The 19,378-nt window shown below is 58.9% G+C and overlaps 1 protein-coding gene across 1 annotated transcript; it reads left to right on the top strand.

The window, feature by feature from the left end:
• Positions 1–10,149: 10,149 nt before the first annotated feature.
• On the top strand, positions 10,150–14,756 carry G6PD (glucose-6-phosphate dehydrogenase; the record flags this gene model as incomplete). The annotated part of the gene is made up of 12 exons (XM_079728156.1): positions 10,150–10,197; positions 10,342–10,379; positions 10,460–10,568; positions 11,096–11,313; positions 12,152–12,310; positions 12,398–12,523; positions 12,775–12,868; positions 13,147–13,333; positions 13,421–13,656; positions 13,745–13,821; positions 13,907–13,999; positions 14,101–14,756. The coding sequence occupies 12 exons, from the start codon at positions 10,150–10,152 to the stop codon at positions 14,189–14,191; spliced, it is 1,476 nt and encodes a 491-aa protein (XP_079584282.1). The 3' UTR covers positions 14,192–14,756.
• Between the last annotated feature and the right edge of the window lie 4,622 nt (positions 14,757–19,378).

Here is a 19,378-nt window from a genome sequence, read left to right as displayed (position 1 = left end):
TTTTAGGTGTGATAGTGGTATCGTGGTTATGTTTCTTTCAAAGTCATTTCTTAGAGATGCACACTGAAATATTTATGGACGAAATTACACTATCTGGAATTTGGTTCAAAATAATGGGGGAACTCCTAGGTATCTACCTGAAAGAAATGAAAACCCATGTCCACACAGGGATGTTCACAGCAGCATTACTCCTAACAGCCAAAGAGTGGAAATGACCCAAATGTCCATCAACTGATGAATAAACAAAATCTAGTAGGTTCCCACGCTGCAACATTATGCAAAGAGAAAGAAACAAGTCACAAAAGACCACATATTATATGATTCCATTTATGTGAAATGTCCAGAATAGGCAAATACATAGAGACTAGTGGATGCTTAGAGCTGGGGTAGATGAGGTGATGGGGGTGATGGCTAAAGTTTATGGGATTTCTTTTTGGAGTGATGAAAATGTTCTGGAATTAATGGTGATGGTTGTGCAAGTCTGTGAATATACCAGCAAATTGTACACTTTAAATGGGTGAATTTTAAGGTATGTGAATTATATGTCAGTAAAGCTATTTTTGAAAATAATAGAATACTGTGAGGGGTATAAATTAAACAAAAGTAGCCACAAGTTGGTAACTGTTGAAGCTAGGAAGTGGATACATTGGATTTACTAGACTATTCTTTCTACTTTTGAACATCTTTGAAATTTTACATAATAAAATGATCAGAGTACCATCGTCTCTTACCTGGATTACTACAATAACCTCCTAACAGGTCACCCTGCTCCTACCCTTGCCCCCTACAGTCTGTTCTCCCCACCGCGCCAGAACAATCAGCCTAAAAGGTGATCCTGATCACATTCCTCTTCTACTCGGATCCCTACCATGGTTCCTCATTGCCCATCGCGTAAAACTCAAAGACCCTACAACCCGCCTACAAGGCCGTGCACTATCTGGTCCCCCATGGCTTCCACTCTAAGTACTCTCCCCTCGCTCACTCTACTCCAGGTATAGTGGCCTCCTTAATGAGTTCCTCGAACATGCCAGGATGGCCCATGCATCCTCAAGTCACAGAAATGATATGAGGTCCGGGAGACAGTCACCTTTTGAAAAGGAGCAAAATGAGGCACATGAGTTAAGATACTTAGCTGCCAAGTTATATTTGAGGCCTTTTTAAAGAACTTAACCTCAAATGCAGTCAAGTTTGATGAACAGAAAATGTCTCCGAACTAGAAGAGTCATTCACAAACTAGGGGTGTGGTCAGACTCCGCCGTGGTGGAGGAAGAAGAGGCAGAAACAGTCCCGCTCGCCGCTAAAGTAACCTGAGTCCTAAATCGGCCGGCCTCGGCCCCTGGTCTAGAAGCTGGCGCCAGAACCCGGCCGGGGCCCAACAGGAGGGGGAAGCCTGGTCGTCCGGGGGGGGGGGTCTCGGAGGCGGCGGAACACCCACCGATGGTACCCTGTCTTCGGAGAAGAGGACCACACCTGTCAGCAGAGTCGGTCCGACGTAAGAAAGGCGGGAGTGGCGGGCCCCGAGCGCTCCTTGGACCCCGATGCTCCGAGAAAGCCCGGGTTCCGCGGTAGCCCTTCCCTTCTCCTGCTGCCAAATTCCCACTTCCGGCTTCCGGTGTCGTAGCTGTGGGATCCGGAAGTAAAACACTCAGGCCCCGACCCCGGCCGGCCGGCGAGTGGTATGAGGGAGGCTGCCTCAGACCGAAACCCGAGCCCGGCAGCCTCGGCTGGCCCTCAGGACGTTCCCCAGTAATATGCGGCGCGACCCGCATTCCCCCTTGTCTCTCCGTCGTTGGCATCCAGCCACGGGGCGCTTGGCCGCCCCGCCCCCGTTAGGGGAGGAGCCACGACTAGGCTATCATCTAATAGGGCCGGTTTGACCTGATCCAGCGACAGGTCCGGCGAGGGGCCGGGGCTGCTGAAGGCCCCGCCCACAAACAAGGTCGAGGGGCGTGACCACGCGGCCGGCGGAAGTGGAGCCCTTCGCGAGGGCGCGGGACCTCCCAGGGCCCGCGAGAAAGCTGGACTATAGGGGCGGGGTCGGGCCGGGGATGGGCACGCGGGCGAGCAGCGGAGAGCGGCACGCGGACTCTCGAAGCATCGGGGACACGGTGCAGCGGCGGCGGGTAAAGGAGGCGGCTCGCAGCCCGGCGGCCAGCGCAGGTGCTCAAAGGGCAGGGCGGGCCAGGGCTGGGCCCTCGCACGGGGTCTGCGGGGCGGGGCGGGGCGGGGGGGGGGGTCGACCTGGGATGCGCGCGCACCTGCCCGCCCCTTGGCCCTCCCCGCCCCTCGAGGGAGGAGCCTGCAGAGGCCCCACCCGCGCGTCTCGCCTGAGGCTGGTCAGCTCAGACCAGGTGCCCGCCCCCGCCGGTTAAATGGGCCGGCGGGGAGTAGCCCCCGGAAACTGCTGGGAACTCCGGGGCTGCGAGCACGACAGGCGGCAGCGTCGAAGCACAGGTAACTGACTGGGCGGTCGCGGTGCTGCGAGGCACTTTGATTTCCCATACTTGGGAACGGGGCAAAATCGAGAGGGTCTTAGCCGATCTCACAGTCCCCTGCATCCCCGCCCCCCCACCACACTGGACACGGGACTTGCCGGTGTCTCGCAGCGTGGCAGGAGGAGGGCTGGAGCTACACTCCATCAGCTGCACAATCTAGCATGCTCCAGCTCATTGTGGAGTTTCCACCTGAATCCCGGGTGAGATAGTCTTAAGCAGGTCGTACGATGCTCCAGCAGGGTTTTATTCAGTCCCCCAGAGCGGAGGCCCTAGTAGGAACTCACTAATGCTTTGGGTAATTTTGTAACATACACCATGAAAGAAGGTTGCCCAGAGAGTACGGCCAGAGCCCAGGGCCAGCAGTTTCTAACCTCCCAAACATCCTGCTCCCCAGCCATTCACAGTGAGTGATTTCAGTAATCAGGCACCAGCTGGGTGAGAGCCCAAAGGACCCCTCCAGAAAGGGGCCAGCTTCTCAATGCTCTTCTGTTCTCCTGCCTTGTTAACGAGTTTTTCTTCCAGCAGAGAGCATCATGGCAGGGCAGGTGGCTCTGAGCCGGACCCAGGTGTGTGGGATCCTGCGGGAAGAGCTGTACCAGGGCGATGCCTTCCATCAGGCTGATACGCATATCTTTATCATCATGGGTGCATCGGTGAGTCTCCCCCAGGCCCCACATCGTAGAAGCAGCAGAGTTAGAGCATGACGTTGCTTCAGGTCCCTTCCCTTTAGGTGCCTGGGCTTTCCCAACTGATTGTCGTCGGGTCCCTCGGGCTCTGCTCGGTTGGGCTCTCGCTGTTGTCCTTGCTCATGTGCCACTCCTCCTGCCACCACCCAGTGTACACACGCCGCGAGGCATTTCTGAAGTCCGTGTGCAGCCATTGACTGTGGACCTATGTCCTGGAGCTGGGAGGTCCTTAGAGACTGTCTGGTTGGACTTCCTCCTCCACAGGGAAAACTGAGATGCAAACAGGGGAAGTGATTCATTCTGGCAGTATGTTTTCCAAACCTGTTTCTGACTTGACAGATGTCCCACAGTTAGATCCAGAGGTAGGATTCGAGGCCGGATCTCTACCTTATCTCTACCGTCAAGTTCCCTGAGGAAAAACACTCAACCTTTCTTGAAACACCATCTCTTTGCCCCAGCTTCCAAGGCCTGCTGAGGAACTGAGACCAGCCCCATTGTCTAACCAGTGGAACTGCCACTTTGCTCTGATCAGAAAGGCCACAGAGTAGAAGCAAAGGCAGAAGTAAAGCACACTGACCATACGTGATGAGGGTGGGGGAACAGGAGAGGGAGGGTGGGTCCTCGGAGAGCCATGACCCCTGACTGAAGCACTCTCCCCACGTGCCGTGTGGAAACAAGATCTACCCGGTGGTAAGACATGAGCAGGGGCTGGGGAGCTGTCAGGGTTTCATCTCAAAGTGAAAGTGGTCCCTTTTCTCTTTTCACTTTTCACCGCGGACTTGACCAAGAATCTGCTACCCATGATATGAGCATCTTTGCTGGTAACTTATTATATAAACCTCAGGCGAGAGTTCTACCCAAACTAGTCAGCTCTTGACGGGGCAGACATTGTCTCTTTGTGACTTCCACACCACTGTCCCCTCAGCTCTGGAGGAACTCGGTTTTTCGTTCATGTGTCGTAACACGCCACCGTGCTTTGCAGAGCCTGCTTCCTGCCAGTTTTGTGATTCTGTTCAGAACTTGGAAAAGCGAGCCAGAATGCAGGGCTCTGCCAGTGGGAGGGAAGGAAGGTCACCCCAAACACTGTCCCCTGACCCCCTGTCACCCAAGACTTGGGGGTGCCCAGGAGGAGCACACGGAGCAGGCCTAGCCCCCACCCTGGCCCCAGCCTTATCCCCTTAGAGGAGCCAGAAACCTTAACACCTGGGACTTTGTCCAAGAAATAGGTTGGGGGAGAAAGGAACTCAGGATTATCTTTCCTCCTTCCCCCCCCCCGCCCTGTCCCCATACCGGCCTGTCACAGGATGCTCCAATAGAGGGTCCCAGGCCTCAGTAAATGGCATATGACCCCAGGCCCTCAACACTTAGATACCTCATTCAGAGCATCCAAGTTTGCTCTGTGGCCTGGGGCAGGTATCTTTCCTTCTCTGAACCTCATTGTCTCCACTTAGCAACTGAGGTCTTTTGAAGCAAGTGCGTAGGGCCCTGGGGCTCTGCGGTTCTGCTGAGCTGATTCTGTGACTCCACTGCCTTCCTGTGGGATGGCCTTGGGCTTAGGCAACTTTGTTTCTTTGCCAACAGTAGGGTTCCCCTTTGCTCTCTAGAGCAGAAGTGGGAAGTGCCGCTCCAGCAGGGTGGAGTGGGGGAGGAGGAGGGTCCTTGAGGAAGAGCCCTTGTGTATTTCTCCCTCCTCCCGTTCCGGGTGCGGGGAGGTGTCCCTGCATGGGCAGCACCTAGAAGAGCTCCCACCCAGCCCAGCTGGGAGGCTTCCTCCCCCCTCCCTCCCCCCTCCTTCCCCCTCCTCGTGGGAACTGTGCTGGGGGCCAGAACCCAAGGTGAGTTCATGTGACAGCAGACACTGCCAGGCCTTCGTGTTCCCAGGCCACGGAACAGAGCCTTCCTCCCAGAAGGACGAGTGGCCGCAGAGCCCCTGGGGCGGGCTGCGCTGCGGGGCTGTCCTCTCCCCCCTCTTCTCCCTGGGCCGCTTACCCAGCCGTCGCCCACGTGCCCAGCTTCCTTCCTGGGGCGTCCTGAGGCTGGCTCGTGGACTTACCGATGGGCGTTCAGCCACTCTCCTCTCCCTGCTCTGAGACCACTATCTCCCTTCTCAGGACTCCCACCCTCGGCTGGGAAGGGAGTGGAGGTACTTACTGTCCCGGTCCAGAGAGCTCTGGAATGAAAGAGCTCAGTTCCTCCTTATAGACCAGCATTGGGAGAGGAACCTGGGGCCTGGCACGTCATATGTGTCCTCTCCCAGGCTGGAGCCACTTTCCCCCCACAGTGGACGGAGAGAGCAATCGGGGCAAGAGAAAGAGAACAGGACTGGGAGCCCCCTCGGGCAGGGTTGGCTCACTGCACGGTCCTCAGCACGTCCCTCGCCTCTCTGGGCCTCGGTTTCCCCACCTGGACCACGAGGGCCGTGGGCTCGATGGGTGCTCAGGTCCCATACCAGTGATGGGCCCGTGCATGGCATGACCTGGCAGCCTCACCCTCCCTCTCCTCGGGGTGTCTCTGGGCTGCCTCCCCTCTCAGGGCGATAAGATTCTTGCTGTGTCATGATGACTCTGGCACTCCCCCAAAGGCCTGATGATTCATGAGCCCCAGGGAGTAGGAGGGAGGCCCTTTTGTTGGTTTTGCAGCCCAGCCTGCCTCAGCAGCCCCAGGGTCTCACCCCAGTGGCTGGGATCCAGCTGGGCCCCAGCAGAGCTGTGCTCCACCCCGGGACCTGGGCGATCCTTGGCCCGGGTGGCCCTAGTGGGACAGGGATAGCCCACCCCTCCCTGGCCTCCAGCTGGCAGCTAGCCTCTGCATTCTCTGCCGCGCCCCTCCACCCTAAAAGCCTCCGAGACTGAGACCGAGGGTTTATAAAACTGGAGACTGAGGTCAGACCTGGGCGGTGACGGGCAGGTGGCGGCCCACAGCCCTTTGCTGACAGCTGGAAATGTGAATCAGGTACTGCTTCTCCTGCTACATCACCATGTGTCCCCAGGCACGTCTCTCCCCGCTGTGGTCCTCGGGAGCCCCATCATCGCCCCCACTATGCGCAGCATGCTCTCTTCCCACAGTGGTTCTGGCAGGGGAGTCCAGCCCAGGCTGGTGGGGAGGGTGGGCCTCCCCGGGCCCCTGCCCCCCACTGTCCTGGGTCCTACCTTGTCCTTCCGTCGGGTGACCGGAGCCCGACAGGCCACTGGTCGCAGGGCTGAGCTGAGCAGGCGAGCAGGTTCTATCGCTAGTTAATCCCAAAGGGGCCAGCGAGAGCAGTGGGGTGCGGGGCGCCGTGAGTCAGGCAGGACGCTGGGCCCGGCGGGCAGCCTGCTGGAATTTGATCGGAAGCAAACATTCCACTTGGCCAGGAAGGCGGGAGGTGGCTGTGGGCCGTGGTGCTGGTCGTTTCTCCCGACCAGTCCCTGACAAGCCCGGGAGCAGGCGGGGCCCATCGAGCCCCGGGAACCAGAGTGGAGTCTCCCACCAGCCCGGTCCCAGTGATGGAGAAGCAGGAAGCGGGCGCCGATGGGCCCTAGGAAGAGGGGGGCCGCAGTTGGGGGCTGCTGGGCTCGGGGGCAGCTCGAGGCCCCGGCTGGGGGTCGGAGCCGGACCTTGATGCGCTGCTGTCTCCGTGGCTCCTGTGGAAGGTGGCAGGCACGTGGGGGATCAGTTCTGAGCAGTTGGTAAGACATGGGCAGGGGCGACAGCACAGGGAACCCTGGCTTGGGAACCGCCCACTTCGGGCCGTCGGGGTCCCGGTGGAGCCTGGATGTGGTGACCTGGAGTGGAACAGACACCTGGGCTTGTCTGCATGCAGAGGTCAGCTCAGCCCGGGAGTTGGAGGCCAAAGCCAAGGACAGGAGGGACACGAACGTTTGAGTCTCATAAGTGGCCCGCCCCGACCTCCACCGCCACCCAGGAGCCCCCCAAGTGCCTTCCTAACTGCCTGTCTAGGGGGCAGGGATTTTAATCAGGTTGGAATTGCTTCACTTCTGGTCACACGGCTTCTGTTCTGCAGTGGTTCATAGAACCCGTCCAATGGTTACGTGGCTCCTAAGGTCATTTTGCCAGTGAAGATTTGGGTCCTTATCCCTGGAGGTGGTTTTCCTGCCCAGGGTGAGTCCAGCACCTCTGCCGAGCGGCCCTCCCTGATTACAGGGCGGGCGCATGAAAGGGTGGCCTGCTGTGCCCCGCAGGCTTCCTCTGCCCCCCAGGCCATGCCCTCACTGGAAGCCTCTTCCACCTGAGTGGAGAATTCCTTTGTCAGGTCACCAAATTAACACATGTTGCCATGGCTACGGCGACTGAACTGGAGTGGAGAGAAGGGACTTTTAGTGACTTTTTAGTGAGTCTTCTGTCACCTTCGTGGGATGACCATATTGTCGCCCACAGTTGCTGTGTGTTCATACCCTCGCTCTTACTTTGGAAAGTTTCACGCGGACACAAGTCAACAGACGAGTGCTATGAGCAGCCAGCACCCCGCTCCCCAGTCACCTCAGGTTACCCAGGCCCCACCCTCTGCTCGATTATTATTCTTTTCAGTCTTTTTATTTTTAGGCAAAATTTGTACACGTTGAAAGGTACCCACTTTCACTGTACAATCGGTTACACACCTTTATTAGCAAAGAGGATGTTCCCACTTCCCCAGGAAGTCCTTGGGCGGCAGTCCACCTCCTGCTCTGGAACACCATGGCTGTCACTTCCATCACGGTGCAACCATTTTGCCTTTTCTAAAGCTTCACTTAAATGAACTCAGGGTATTTAGTCTTGTGTCTGGGTCTGGGGCTTAGCATTATGGTTTTGAGATTCACATGTGCTGGGTGGGTCACTGGCTCATCCCTTTTCTGTTTGTTTTTGTTTTTGTTTTTGTTTTGGCCTCGTGCACAGCTTGCAGGATCTTAGTTCCCCGACCAGGGATCGAACCCAGGCCCCCTGAAGTGGAAGCAGGAACCCTAACCCTAACCACTGGCCCGCCAGGGAATTCCCCCGGCTCACCCCTTGATGTTGCTTGTCCATCCCCTGTTGATGGATTTGAGCCTTTGGGTGGATTCATCTTCTTGTTTTTCTTTTTTTCTATTCACCTTCTTAGTAGTGTATTATGGTGAACAGGAGTTTCTAATTTTGCTGAAACCTTCATTTATCCGTTTTTCTGGTTACTACTTTCTGTGTCCTAAGAAGTCTGTTTCTACTCCCATCTGTTGATTTTTTTAAATCTAGCAACCTTGCTAAAATCTCATTAATTGTAATAATTTGCCTGTAGCTTGCTTTGAGGTGGTTTTCTTTTAATGGACAGACTGCCAGCTACAAAGAGGGCCAGCATGGCTCTTCCTTTCCCGTCCTCACGTCTTGTCTGCTCCCCGCCTGCCGCTGTCAGGGCTTCTGGTGGGGCATTGAATAAACAGCCAATGGCAGGCACTCTTTTCTTGCTCCTGGCTGTTTAAAGGGGATTATTTCAACATTTCCCCACAATATATGATGTTTGTGATGGTTTTTATAGGTGCTGTTTATCAAGGTAAGGAAGTTCCCTTTTATTCCTAGTTTGGTAAGAGGTCCTATTGTGATAGATGTTGATGTCTGGAACACTTTATCTACATCTGGTGAGTTTAGCAAGGTTGCTAGATTGAAAAATCAAAAGAAGTAGATAGATTTCTTACAGCTTTTTTTCCTTTAATCTGTTAATGTGGTGAATTTCAGTGATTTTTTTTTTTTTTTTTTGCTTTTCAGCATCAAACCAACCTTTCGTTTGCAGGATGACCCCAACTTGATTCTGACATATTCCATTTTTGACGTTGCAGGATTGGGTTTGCTGGTATCTTCTGCAGAAATTTTGCATCTGCATCTGTGTACATGGATGAGATGGGCTTGGGGCCTCCTGTGTGCATTTCTCAGAGTTTCCAGCCGCAGGGTTCTGGGACCCCATCACATGGCTCCGCAGGTGCTTCCCAGGCAGGCTTTGCCTCAGACTGGTGTTCTCTCTTCCTGGGAGACCTGCTGGCAGAGCTTTCTGTGCCAGGATCAGGGCAAGGCTTGTCTCGGTGGGAAGGCTGTGGCTGCAATCCTGTCTCCTTAATAACCATTGCCTGCTCAGGTCCCTTGCTCCCTTTTGGTATATTGGATTTTTCTAGAAATGTGTCCATTTCATGTAAGTTGTCAGACATGCAGTAAGGTTGTTCATAAACCCCTCTTCTGTCTGTCCCGTCGGTAGTTTTTTCCCACTGCACTCCTAATTCTTGGTGCCTGTTTAAAAAGCAGTCTTGGGACTTCCCTGGTGGTGCAGTGTTTAAGAATCCACCTGCCAATGCAGGGGACACGGGTTTGAGCCCTGGTCCAGGAAGATCCCACATGCCGCAGAGCAACTAAGCCCGTGCGCCACAACTACTGAGCCCTCGAGCCACAACTGCTGAAGCCTGTGCTCCACAACAAGAGAAGCCACCGCAATGAGAAGCCCGCGCACAGCAACCAAGAGTAGTCCCCGCTCGCTGCAACTAGAGAAAGCCCATGCGCAGCAACGAAGACCCAACGCAGCCAATAATTATTTATTTATTTATTTATTTCTAAAAACCAGTCTTGCCAGAAGGCTGTCTGTTTTGATTAGTCTTTTTCAAACACCGACTTTCGGCTTTCTGATCTTTTCTTTTGGTTGGTTTTCCATTTTACTCATTTTTACTTTTCATTGTTCCCTACCTTGTAATTTGTCTGGCTTTAAAATTCTGCTGTCCTTTTTCTAACTTCAATTGAATTCTGAGCTCATCAGCTTCCAGCCGTTCTTTTTTTGCTAACCTAAGCATTTAAGGTCATGTCTCAGTTTTGATGTGTGCTACTTCCACTGCCATTTGGTTCCAGGGAATTTACGGTTTCCTTTAGCCCGTGAGCTGTTTAGAAGCGGGCATCTTGTGTTGGCTTTGGTTCTGCCTGCTCGGCCAGAGACTGGGGTCTGTGGATCGTGCAACCAGCGGGTTGGTGGTTGCCTCCTGGCTAGCACGATGTCTGTTTGCCTTGAAGTGCCCCCGGCAGTGTGCGAGCACTATCGGGTCAGGGTCAAGGGCTAGGCTGGGCTCTAGTTCAAGCTGCTCAGGCTATACACGGGGGCAGGACAAGGGTACCTGGGTGTCCTGGGGGGAGATGATCTAGGGCAGGTCCTCAGCTCCTAACCCTTCCTGGTTTCTCTGCCACAGGGTGACCTGGCCAAGAAGAAGATCTACCCCACCATCTGGTAAGCTTGTCCCCCCACTGCTCACTGCCCCCCGCAGCCCTCTTGCCCTCGCCTTCGCCACATCCGTGCTCTGCCCTCAGGTGGCTGTTCCGGGATGGCCTTTTGCCCGAAGACACCTACGTCGTGGGCTACGCCCGCTCCCGCCTCACGGTGGCTGACATCCGCAAGCAGAGCGAGCCCTTCTTCAAAGTGAGTGGCTTCTGGGGTCTCCATACGTGCCATACCCCCCTCCCATCGCAGATGCCCTTCCTCCCTCCCCCCAGGCCCAGCCTTTCCCCCGTGGCGGGGCCACTTCCTCCCTAGTGATCCTCAGCCTGGCACTCCTCCCCACCTGCTCCCACCGCTTCCTTGATGCCAGCCTGAGACCCCTGTTTCCCAGCCCCCTCTGACTTGGGCTCACCAGGTCCTCCCCACTGTACCCTGCGGCCCCTCCACCATGCAAATGCTGCATGCCTGACTTTTCTCAACATACCGTACTTTGGTGGAATGACTTCGGAGAGAGATCTTTCTCCCACGTCAAAGTTTCCTGAACTCTGGCTTCCGTCTTAGGTCACGCGGCCCCCGCCCCCATGGGTGCGCAAAGCCAACGACGAGATGGGAGTGAACCCAGTGCAGGGCTAGGATGGCTGACTTCTCAGGAAGCCCACCCTGCCTATGGGATCAGGGAGGGAGGGAGGGAGGGGCCGGGCCGACATCCTTGTGTCCGTATTTTCTAGGCTGCCCCGGAGGAGAAGCCCAAACTGGAGGAGTTCTTTGCCCGCAACTCCTACGTGGCCGGCCAGTACAACGATGCAGCCTCCTACGAGCGCCTCAACAGCCACATGAACGCTCTCCACCAGGGGCCACAGGCCAACCGCCTCTTCTACCTGGCCTTGCCCCCCACTGTCTATGAGGCTGTCACCAAGAACATCCACGAAACCTGCATGAGCCAGACGTAAGGCTGCTCTTTCACCCTCCCTTCCTCCCTTCTGGGCCGACCTAGGGAGTCTGAAAAAGATAGATGTCCCGTGTTTGTTCTTGCCATGAATTAGGTCTCCAAAGAAGGGGATGGGAGTAAGAGTAGTTCTCTAACAACCTTTACTGAAAATGCTACCACGTTTACCGTCCAAATCCCCCATATGCAATCCCGTTGTCCCTGGCAGCAGTCCCGGCTAGCACCACAAGGTGGCAGTGTTGCTCCACGAAACTCTTGCTGCCGGTTGCTTACTCTAGCCTTCGGCGTTTCCCAGGGTCCCTTCGACCACCACCAGAGGGCGGCGTTGGTCCACGGGAACCCTGCTGCCTGTGCCGCAGCAGCTCAGCGCTCTGTTGTTCTTCCAAAGCCACGGCCATGTCGGTTTCACTTTGTCCCACATTAACTCTCCGTGAGGAGCAAGGGGTTTTTCCCCACATTAAAACCCATGGAGGTGGCTCTGCTTTTGGCATCCCCTCCCCGTTTTCTCACTAGCTCGCGGCCACTCCTGACCCTCGGGGACCAGGAGGGAGCAGAGCCGACCAGTGGCGCTCCTTCCAGCCACCAGCCTGTCAGCCCGGAAGGCTTCTGAGGAGGCTTTGAGCGTGGCGCTGAGGGCTGGGAAGGAGAGCAGGTGTTCTCCGTGCTGAGGCCGGGGGAGGGCCAGCCCGGCAGATCTTCGCTGGCTCATCTCACCGCAGAGTGGCGGCAGGGAGGCTCTGCCCTCACTCCCTGGGGAAGGGGCTGTGGAAGGGGATGAGGGTCTCAGCCCTGGTCCCCAGGGAGGGTGTGGGAGTGACGCAGCTCTGGCTTCCCGCAGAGGCTGGAATCGCATCATCGTGGAGAAGCCCTTCGGGAGGGACCTGCAGAGCTCCAACCGGCTGTCCAACCACATCGCCTCCCTGTTCCGCGAGGACCAGATCTACCGCATCGACCACTACCTGGGCAAGGAGATGGTCCAGAACCTTATGGTGCTGAGGTGCGAGCGGGGCCAGGGCTGGGCGCTGGGGGGCCCTGCTGCTGCCCCCTCGGACGCCCACCAGCCTTCACCCTGCCCCTCCTGCAGGTTTGCCAACAGGATCTTCGGCCCGATCTGGAACCGGGACAACATCGCCTGCGTCATTCTCACCTTCAAAGAGCCCTTTGGCACTGAGGGTCGTGGGGGCTACTTCGATGAATTTGGGATCATCCGGTAAGAGCCTGGTTCCCCTTCCTGGGAGATCGGGGGGACGGGCATCCCGCCACCCTGCAGGGTTGCCTCTTCCTGTTTTGGCAGCAGGAGTGTCTGCGCAGTCAGGAGTGGTCACGGTCTTCTTCCTTGCCTTAAGGGGACCTGGCAGACACGGGGGATCAGGAAACAAGCCCAGTTTAAGGCCCTGAGCCCCCAGAAGCTGGCCAACAAGGAGGGGCCTTAGCTCACTGTCTGCTCCTTCCTCCCGCCAGAGATGTGATGCAGAACCACCTCCTGCAGATGCTGTGTCTGGTGGCCATGGAGAAGCCCGCCTCCACCCACTCGGATGACGTCCGCGATGAGAAGGTGGGTGGAGCTGTGCCCTCCCGGGCCCCGCCCCCTTCCGCAGCAACCAGTCCTGAGCCCGAGGTGTCTTGTCCCAGAACTGACCTTCTAGGCCTGAGCTTCTCCTTCAGAAACAGTGAGGGTGGGCTGAGGTGGCCCCAGAGGGCCCTTGCGTGACGGAGCCTCCTGACTATCTGGGCCATTCACCCGTCCAGGAAGGCCACCCCTCGAAGTCACATGGTTCCTGGCGCCTGCTGTCCTTGTTACCCAAGGGTCCCCTCTCCCTGGCTCTTTTCCAGGTCAAGGTGTTGAAATGTATCTCAGAGGTGCAGGCGAGCAACGTGGTTCTCGGTCAGTATGTGGGGAACCCCAACGGAGAGGGAGAGGCCACCAAAGGGTACCTGGATGACCCCACAGTGCCCCATGGGTCCACCACGGCCACCTTTGCGGCTGTCGTCCTCTACGTGGAGAACGAGCGGTGGGACGGTAGGTGATGCCGCCAGGCCCGCGGTGGTGGGACCTGGCCCCCTCATCCACCCGAACGGCCCCCCAAGGCTGGCCTTGTCCCCCCAGGGGTGCCCTTCATCCTGCGCTGTGGCAAAGCCCTGAACGAGCGCAAGGCCGAGGTGCGCCTGCAGTTCTGCGACGTGGCCGGGGACATCTTCCGACAGCAGTGCAAGCGCAATGAGCTGGTGATCCGCGTGCAGCCCAACGAGGCCGTGTACACCAAGATGATGACCAAGAAGCCTGGCATGTTCTTCAACCCCGAGGAGTCGGAGCTGGACCTGACCTACGGCAACAGATACAAGGTGGGTGCCCGCCTGCGGGGAGGGGGTGGCGGCCAGGGCTCCAAGGGGCGCGCGCCTCGGTGACTCCCTCCCGCCTGTCCGCTGGCAGAACGTGAAGCTCCCCGACGCCTACGAGCGCCTCATCCTGGACGTCTTCTGTGGGAGCCAGATGCACTTCGTGCGCAGGTGAGGGGCGGCCCTTCCTCCCTCCTTCCCCACCTCCTTCCCTCTGGGCCGCCACCCGCCCCATCGCCGCCCCCTGTCCCCTCAGTGACGAGCTGCGGGAGGCCTGGCGTATCTTCACTCCTCTGCTGCACCAGATCGAACGCGAGAAGGCCCAGCCCATCCCCTACGTCTACGGCAGGTGCGGGGGGCGGGCAGGGGGAGGTGATGGGGGTGATGGGGGAGGGGGACTCGGGGGCTCAGGGTTTCTTCACCTCTCCCCGCCACCTGTCCCCCTCCCAGCCGCGGCCCTGTGGAAGCGGACGAGCTGATGAAGAGAGTGGGCTTCCAGTACGAGGGCACCTACAAGTGGGTGAACCCGCACAAGCTCTGAACCTGTGCCGGGCCCACCCCCGCCCCGCCTCTCCGTGCTCCCCCGCTGCCCCCACCCCACCCCCGCCTGACCCACCTCGGGAGGACTCGGGACCACAGCCCTCAGCCTCACATTCCCGCCCGGGCTCGAGCCACGCCACCCGCCCCTGGGCCCAGTCTCATTCCTCTGCCACCCAGCACTGTGACCGTCCCCGCCTGAGCCAGCCTCTGTCCCCCAGACTGAGCCCCGCTGGAGGAAGGAGAAGGAGGGCTGCAGTTGTGGGCAGCAGGGGGGCAAGGTCCTCGGAGCGCAGGGGAGGGGGGCAGGCGCGGCCCAGTCTCAGTGCCACTTGACATTCCTGGCTCCCCACTGGAAGGGACCTCTGTGCTGGAAGGGCCCAGCAGCGCACCTGTGTCAGGCCTCCCGAGTGGCTCTCTGCCCCCGCCAGCTCCCGCGGCCACCCTAACTCAGCACTCCACGGCCGCCCCATCTCACCCCACCCTCAGGTGGTACCCTCGCCACCGGAAAAGCAGAAGCGGCAGGTGGGATGCCCCAGCTCAGTCCCCTGCCATTAAATCCGCAGACAGGCCTGCCTGTCCCCTGGTTGTTTCTTTCCTGCCACCTGCGACCACGGGCCCCCAGCCCTCGCCTCTCCCCGCCACCCACTCCCCTCTGCCGCTGGCTCGGGCGGGAACGTGGGTATCCTTCAGTCCTGACCAAGCCCGGCCTTCCCCTCCTCTCTGCCCCGCACCCTAGAACTTTGTCACGAGACCACCTGGGGCACAAGAACAAGTCACGTTCATTTCCCTTTCCCTCCCCAGGCAGTGCCCCTGCCCCAGCCAGGGCACTCGGGGCACTGCCGGCCCACTGAGGCGACAAGTATTTAGGAAGGAGTGGCTAAGGGATTTGGGAACAGATGCCAAGGGGGAGGGGCAAGTCCAGGGCGCACCCTGGGCACCGCGGAGAGGTGCACAGCTGGCCTCACCAGCCTCCCTCGCGTGTGTTTCCTCGGGCGCCCGTAACAAAGTGCCACACGCAGGGAAGCTTTAAGGCAACAGAAAGGTATCCTCTCCCCGTGCCAGAGGCCGGAAGGCTGAGCTCCAGGACCAGCGCCCTCCATGGGCTCAGCTGGCCACGTAGACCCATCACTCCGGTCTCTCTGTGTCTTCATATGACATTCTCCTCCGTGTGTCTGTCTCGCTCTGTTTTCCCTTTACAAGAACACAAGTCATATTAGATTTGGGGCCCAGTCTCCTCCAGGATGACCTCACCTTAACCTGATTATGTCTGCACACACCCCACTACTGAATAAGAGCGCACTCCCTGGGCGTCTGTCCTGCCCTCCCCCCGGCTCAGCTCTTCACTGAGCTCCGGGGAGCGCAGCGGCAGGCTGTGGAGTCCCTGCCCTCCGCCTGGGTTCTGGTAGGTGCGGCTGACCCAAACCAAACGAACAGACAAAAGACTGTTGCTGGTACGTCTTACGGAGGGAACGAGCCAGCAGCCCGATGCGTGCCCCAGGCAGGCAGACTCCACGCCCCAGGGCCTCACAGCTGGCGGGACTCAGGGCTCCCAGGTCGGGCGGGGGCAGCGGGGCCAGGCCCTCAGGCCATTGGCAAGAACCTGGCCAGTGGCTCCTCCCTTCAGCTGGGCCTGTGGCCCGTCTGTCCCCACCCCCACTGTTGAAGGCAACTGTCCAGGGCTTTTCGCTCCCATCACGGAGGCCTCTCCTCAGCCTGACGCTGACAACCAGCTCTCCGTAACCCCGCACGGCCCCCGGGGCTGGGGGCAGAGCTGAGGCTCCCACCCAGGACTCTGCAGGAGCGGTAAGTAGACGAGAAGGAACTCGAGTGGGGGCTGGCTGCCTCCTGTCCCGTAAGCTAGGGTGGTGAGTCACACCCTGCACACGGCTGCATCCTCAGGTGCCATCCCCGCTTTCCCCGACCCCTCCTGTAACCAGAGGACGTGCCGCTTCCAGCTTGTGCAGGAGGGAGACCACAGAGTTCACATGGAAGGGAGGGGCTTTCTGGGACAGGGGCGGCTGGAATCTGGATCCTGCGGTGCCTCCTGGCCCAGGTCCACGCAGAGCAGCTGAGAAGGCCCCACATGGACAGGACTACAGGCCAGACGTCAGTCTGGGGGCGGGGGGGGCAGTGGCCTTGGTCCTCCTGATGCCTGTGGCCTGGAGAAGGGGCCGGAAGTCGCCCAGGTTCGCCGGGAGCTGATGGTGTGGGCCTAGGGACTCACGCGCCCCCTGTAACGCTTTGGCTCCAGCGTGGCTATAGAGGGTCCTGCCCTTGACTCGCTGTGGTGCAGCCACGTGCCCGTGAGGGGCAAATGAGGCTTTGCAAAAGGCCCAGGATGGCACGAGAGCGCCAGACCCCGAGATGGTGGCCCGGAATTCGATGGAGCGGGTCCTCGGAGCCGCAGCCGGGCCTTTTGCTCGCTGCCAGGGGCACTGTGCTGCTCCCAGGGAAGGGACAGCTGAGTCCCTGGCCCAGTCCTGGGACCTCAAACCCTCAAAATCCGGGACTGAGGATGACCTCAAACCTTCGGGATAAAAACCAAATAAAACGGAGGTGCAGGGGGCCCTCCCTGACCCCGCTGGGGTCTTGGTGCTCAGAGCCCCCTCACAGAGCCCCACAGACGCCTACAGACTTTTGGGGGACCCAGTAGAGCTGTGTGCTGGGGATAGTCCTCCCAGGACCCAGGACCCTTGGGGACCCTTCTGGCATGGCGTCACCGAGGGGGACTCTTAGCAGCACAGAAGATCCATGTAGGGGCAGGAGCCTGAAGTGGAGGAGGGACCCAGCTCCTCCTGGGCCCCCAAAATGTGATAACCGCCTGTGAGAAGGGAGGGAGGGGGGACCCTCCCCATCTGTCTGAGTGTCCCCACCATGACAGAGGGCCCAGGCCAGGGCAATCAACGGACACCTCCGATCTGGGTGCTACCCTGTGGCAGTGATGAGAGGGCTCTAGTGAGGATGCTCCACTATCACCTGACACCAGGTGCCTGTGAGTGACAGAGATGAGAGACCTGAGAGGGACAGTAGCTGTGATCTCAGCCCTAGGAGCCTGAAATGAGGAAGAAGCATGAGGTCCCAGGTAAGGACGTTCAGCTGTCACCTCCATTCTGGAGCCACAAGCATGAGGGACCCTGTGAGGACAGTCACTGGTCACCTCATCTCTGACATAGCCCTTAGGGCCTCGCTGAATTGAGACAAATGTCACAGCTCTGGGGCCCTAGGATGGGGAACAGACACAACGGACTGGTGAGGAAAGACACCTGTCACCTAAGCTCTGGGTGGCAACATTGGCGCTGAGGGCTTTCAACTGGCACTGAACCTCTACAGTGGGATAGAGCAGGAGTGCCCGGGCAAGGACAGCCAACAGTCCCCTCAGCTCTGGGTGCCTACACTGGGTGAGAGGCGTTGGGCCCAGGTTTCGACGTTCAACTCACATTTAACTGTGGGATGCCTGCACCAGGGCGAGGCTTAAAGGCCCAACCTCAGGTAAAGGCATGAGGGGCAGGTGAGGGCAGACAGGTAGCACTTCAGCGATGGCAGCCACCCTGGGGCAGAGACATGAGGCCCAGCAGGGGGCACTCAAATGCCACTTCACCTCCATACAGCTCCACACCGCAGAGACGTGAGGGCCCAGGTGAGGTGAGTCGACTACAAGCACAAATCTTGGTAGCTACGTTGGAACGGACAGTGAGGGACCATGGAGGTCATTTAACTGTCACCTCGGCTCTGGATTCCTACACTGTGGCAGAGGTGGCCTCAGGTGAGGGCATTCAACTGTCACCGGAGATCCGATTGCCTAACCTAGGGTATAGGCAAGAGGTCCCGCGGTAAGACGGTCGCCCGTCACCTCAGCTCTGGGTGCCTACTCAGGGGTAGAGGCGGGAGGTGCTGGCACAGGGGCATGAGCATGCAGGCCCACGTGAGCACTGTCAAGTGACAACTCCGTGCTCGGTGTCTACACTGAGAGGGGAGCGAGGGGTCAGCTGAGCACGCGGGCTCTGGTGCCTACACTCAGGCAGGGACACAGAGCCAAGGAAGCACACTGAACTGGCGCCGCAGCTGTGGGAACTTCATTCTCTGCCATCTCCCGCTGGGTGCCCGCACTGGGGTAGGGCCATGACAAGAGGGTCTCATGCTCTCCAAGTCCCCACTGGAAAACATTTCTGGAGAAACAAAGCTGCCCCTTGAGGCACAGAAGGCTTGGGATGAGTCCCAGGCCTCTGGCCCTCTCGAGGGTGGTGCCCCTGGGGTTGGTGAATGTGCCTCTGGGCCCACAGGGGGCGCTCATTAAACCAGCCTTTCCAAAATGCCTGCTCTGAGCAAGATGTAAACACTGTCCTCTAAGAACTAGCCGTCTGGCCGCTGCCCTGTGCCTGGCAGGAGGTTCGTCTACTGGGCACCACAACTGCCAGCCTTACAAAAGGCACACACTTGAACTTTGAAACAATATCTAATTACGCCCCCAGATCCATCCGCCCCTTCCTAAACTTCAGAAATCTGAGCGCAGGGCACGAGCATAGCCCCGCCCTCAAAGCCTGGGAACGCTGGGCTCTCCCTCCTGAATGAAGTCTCAGAGGAGACCTCGGGGGCGGGGCTGAGTAGGGCCCCTCCCCTTGGCGGCCTGTCAGTCCGGCCCCGCGGCTCCGCCGGAGCGTGCGTCAGGGGCGGGGCAGGCTCGGGCCCCTCCCACGCGGTGGCCGGTCGCCCAGCCCCAACCGATGGCGGGGTGGCGCCTGCGGGCCGTGCTACCGCCCTGGGCCGCCATTGCCGGGCCTCTAGCTCCGCGCCGCGGAGCTCCCTCGCCTCGCCGAGCAGAGCGGGGCGGCCAGCCTGACGGGGCTGCCCCTGACCGAGCTCACATCTCCCCAACCGCCAGGCAAGTCTCTGGCCTGCCCGGCCCGCGTCGCCGACCTCCAGGCCCGGGGGGCCGGGGTGGGGGGGCTGAGCTGGGGCCTCCCACTCCCGCGTCCGGGAGAACCACTTCCACTTCCCAGGCCCAGAGGCTCCCGTGGGCACGATCGTGAGCCTCCAGGTTCCCGAGGCCCCTCCGGTCCCAGCCGGGCTTCTCTCCGCCTTCCCGAGGAGCCTGGCCAGGTAGTTGGACGAGCAAGTCGGTGCACCGATCGCGCCCGCCCCACAGCTGGGACCCAGCACGGGCTCATCATCCCTGACCCCCACCCAAACC

This window comes from Hyperoodon ampullatus, assembly GCF_949752795.1.
Source record: "Hyperoodon ampullatus genome assembly, chromosome: X".
NCBI classification, from domain to species: domain Eukaryota; kingdom Metazoa; phylum Chordata; class Mammalia; order Artiodactyla; family Ziphiidae; genus Hyperoodon; species Hyperoodon ampullatus.
Note: the sequence above shows the minus strand (reverse complement) of the source record. Positions and strands in the feature narration are given on the sequence as shown.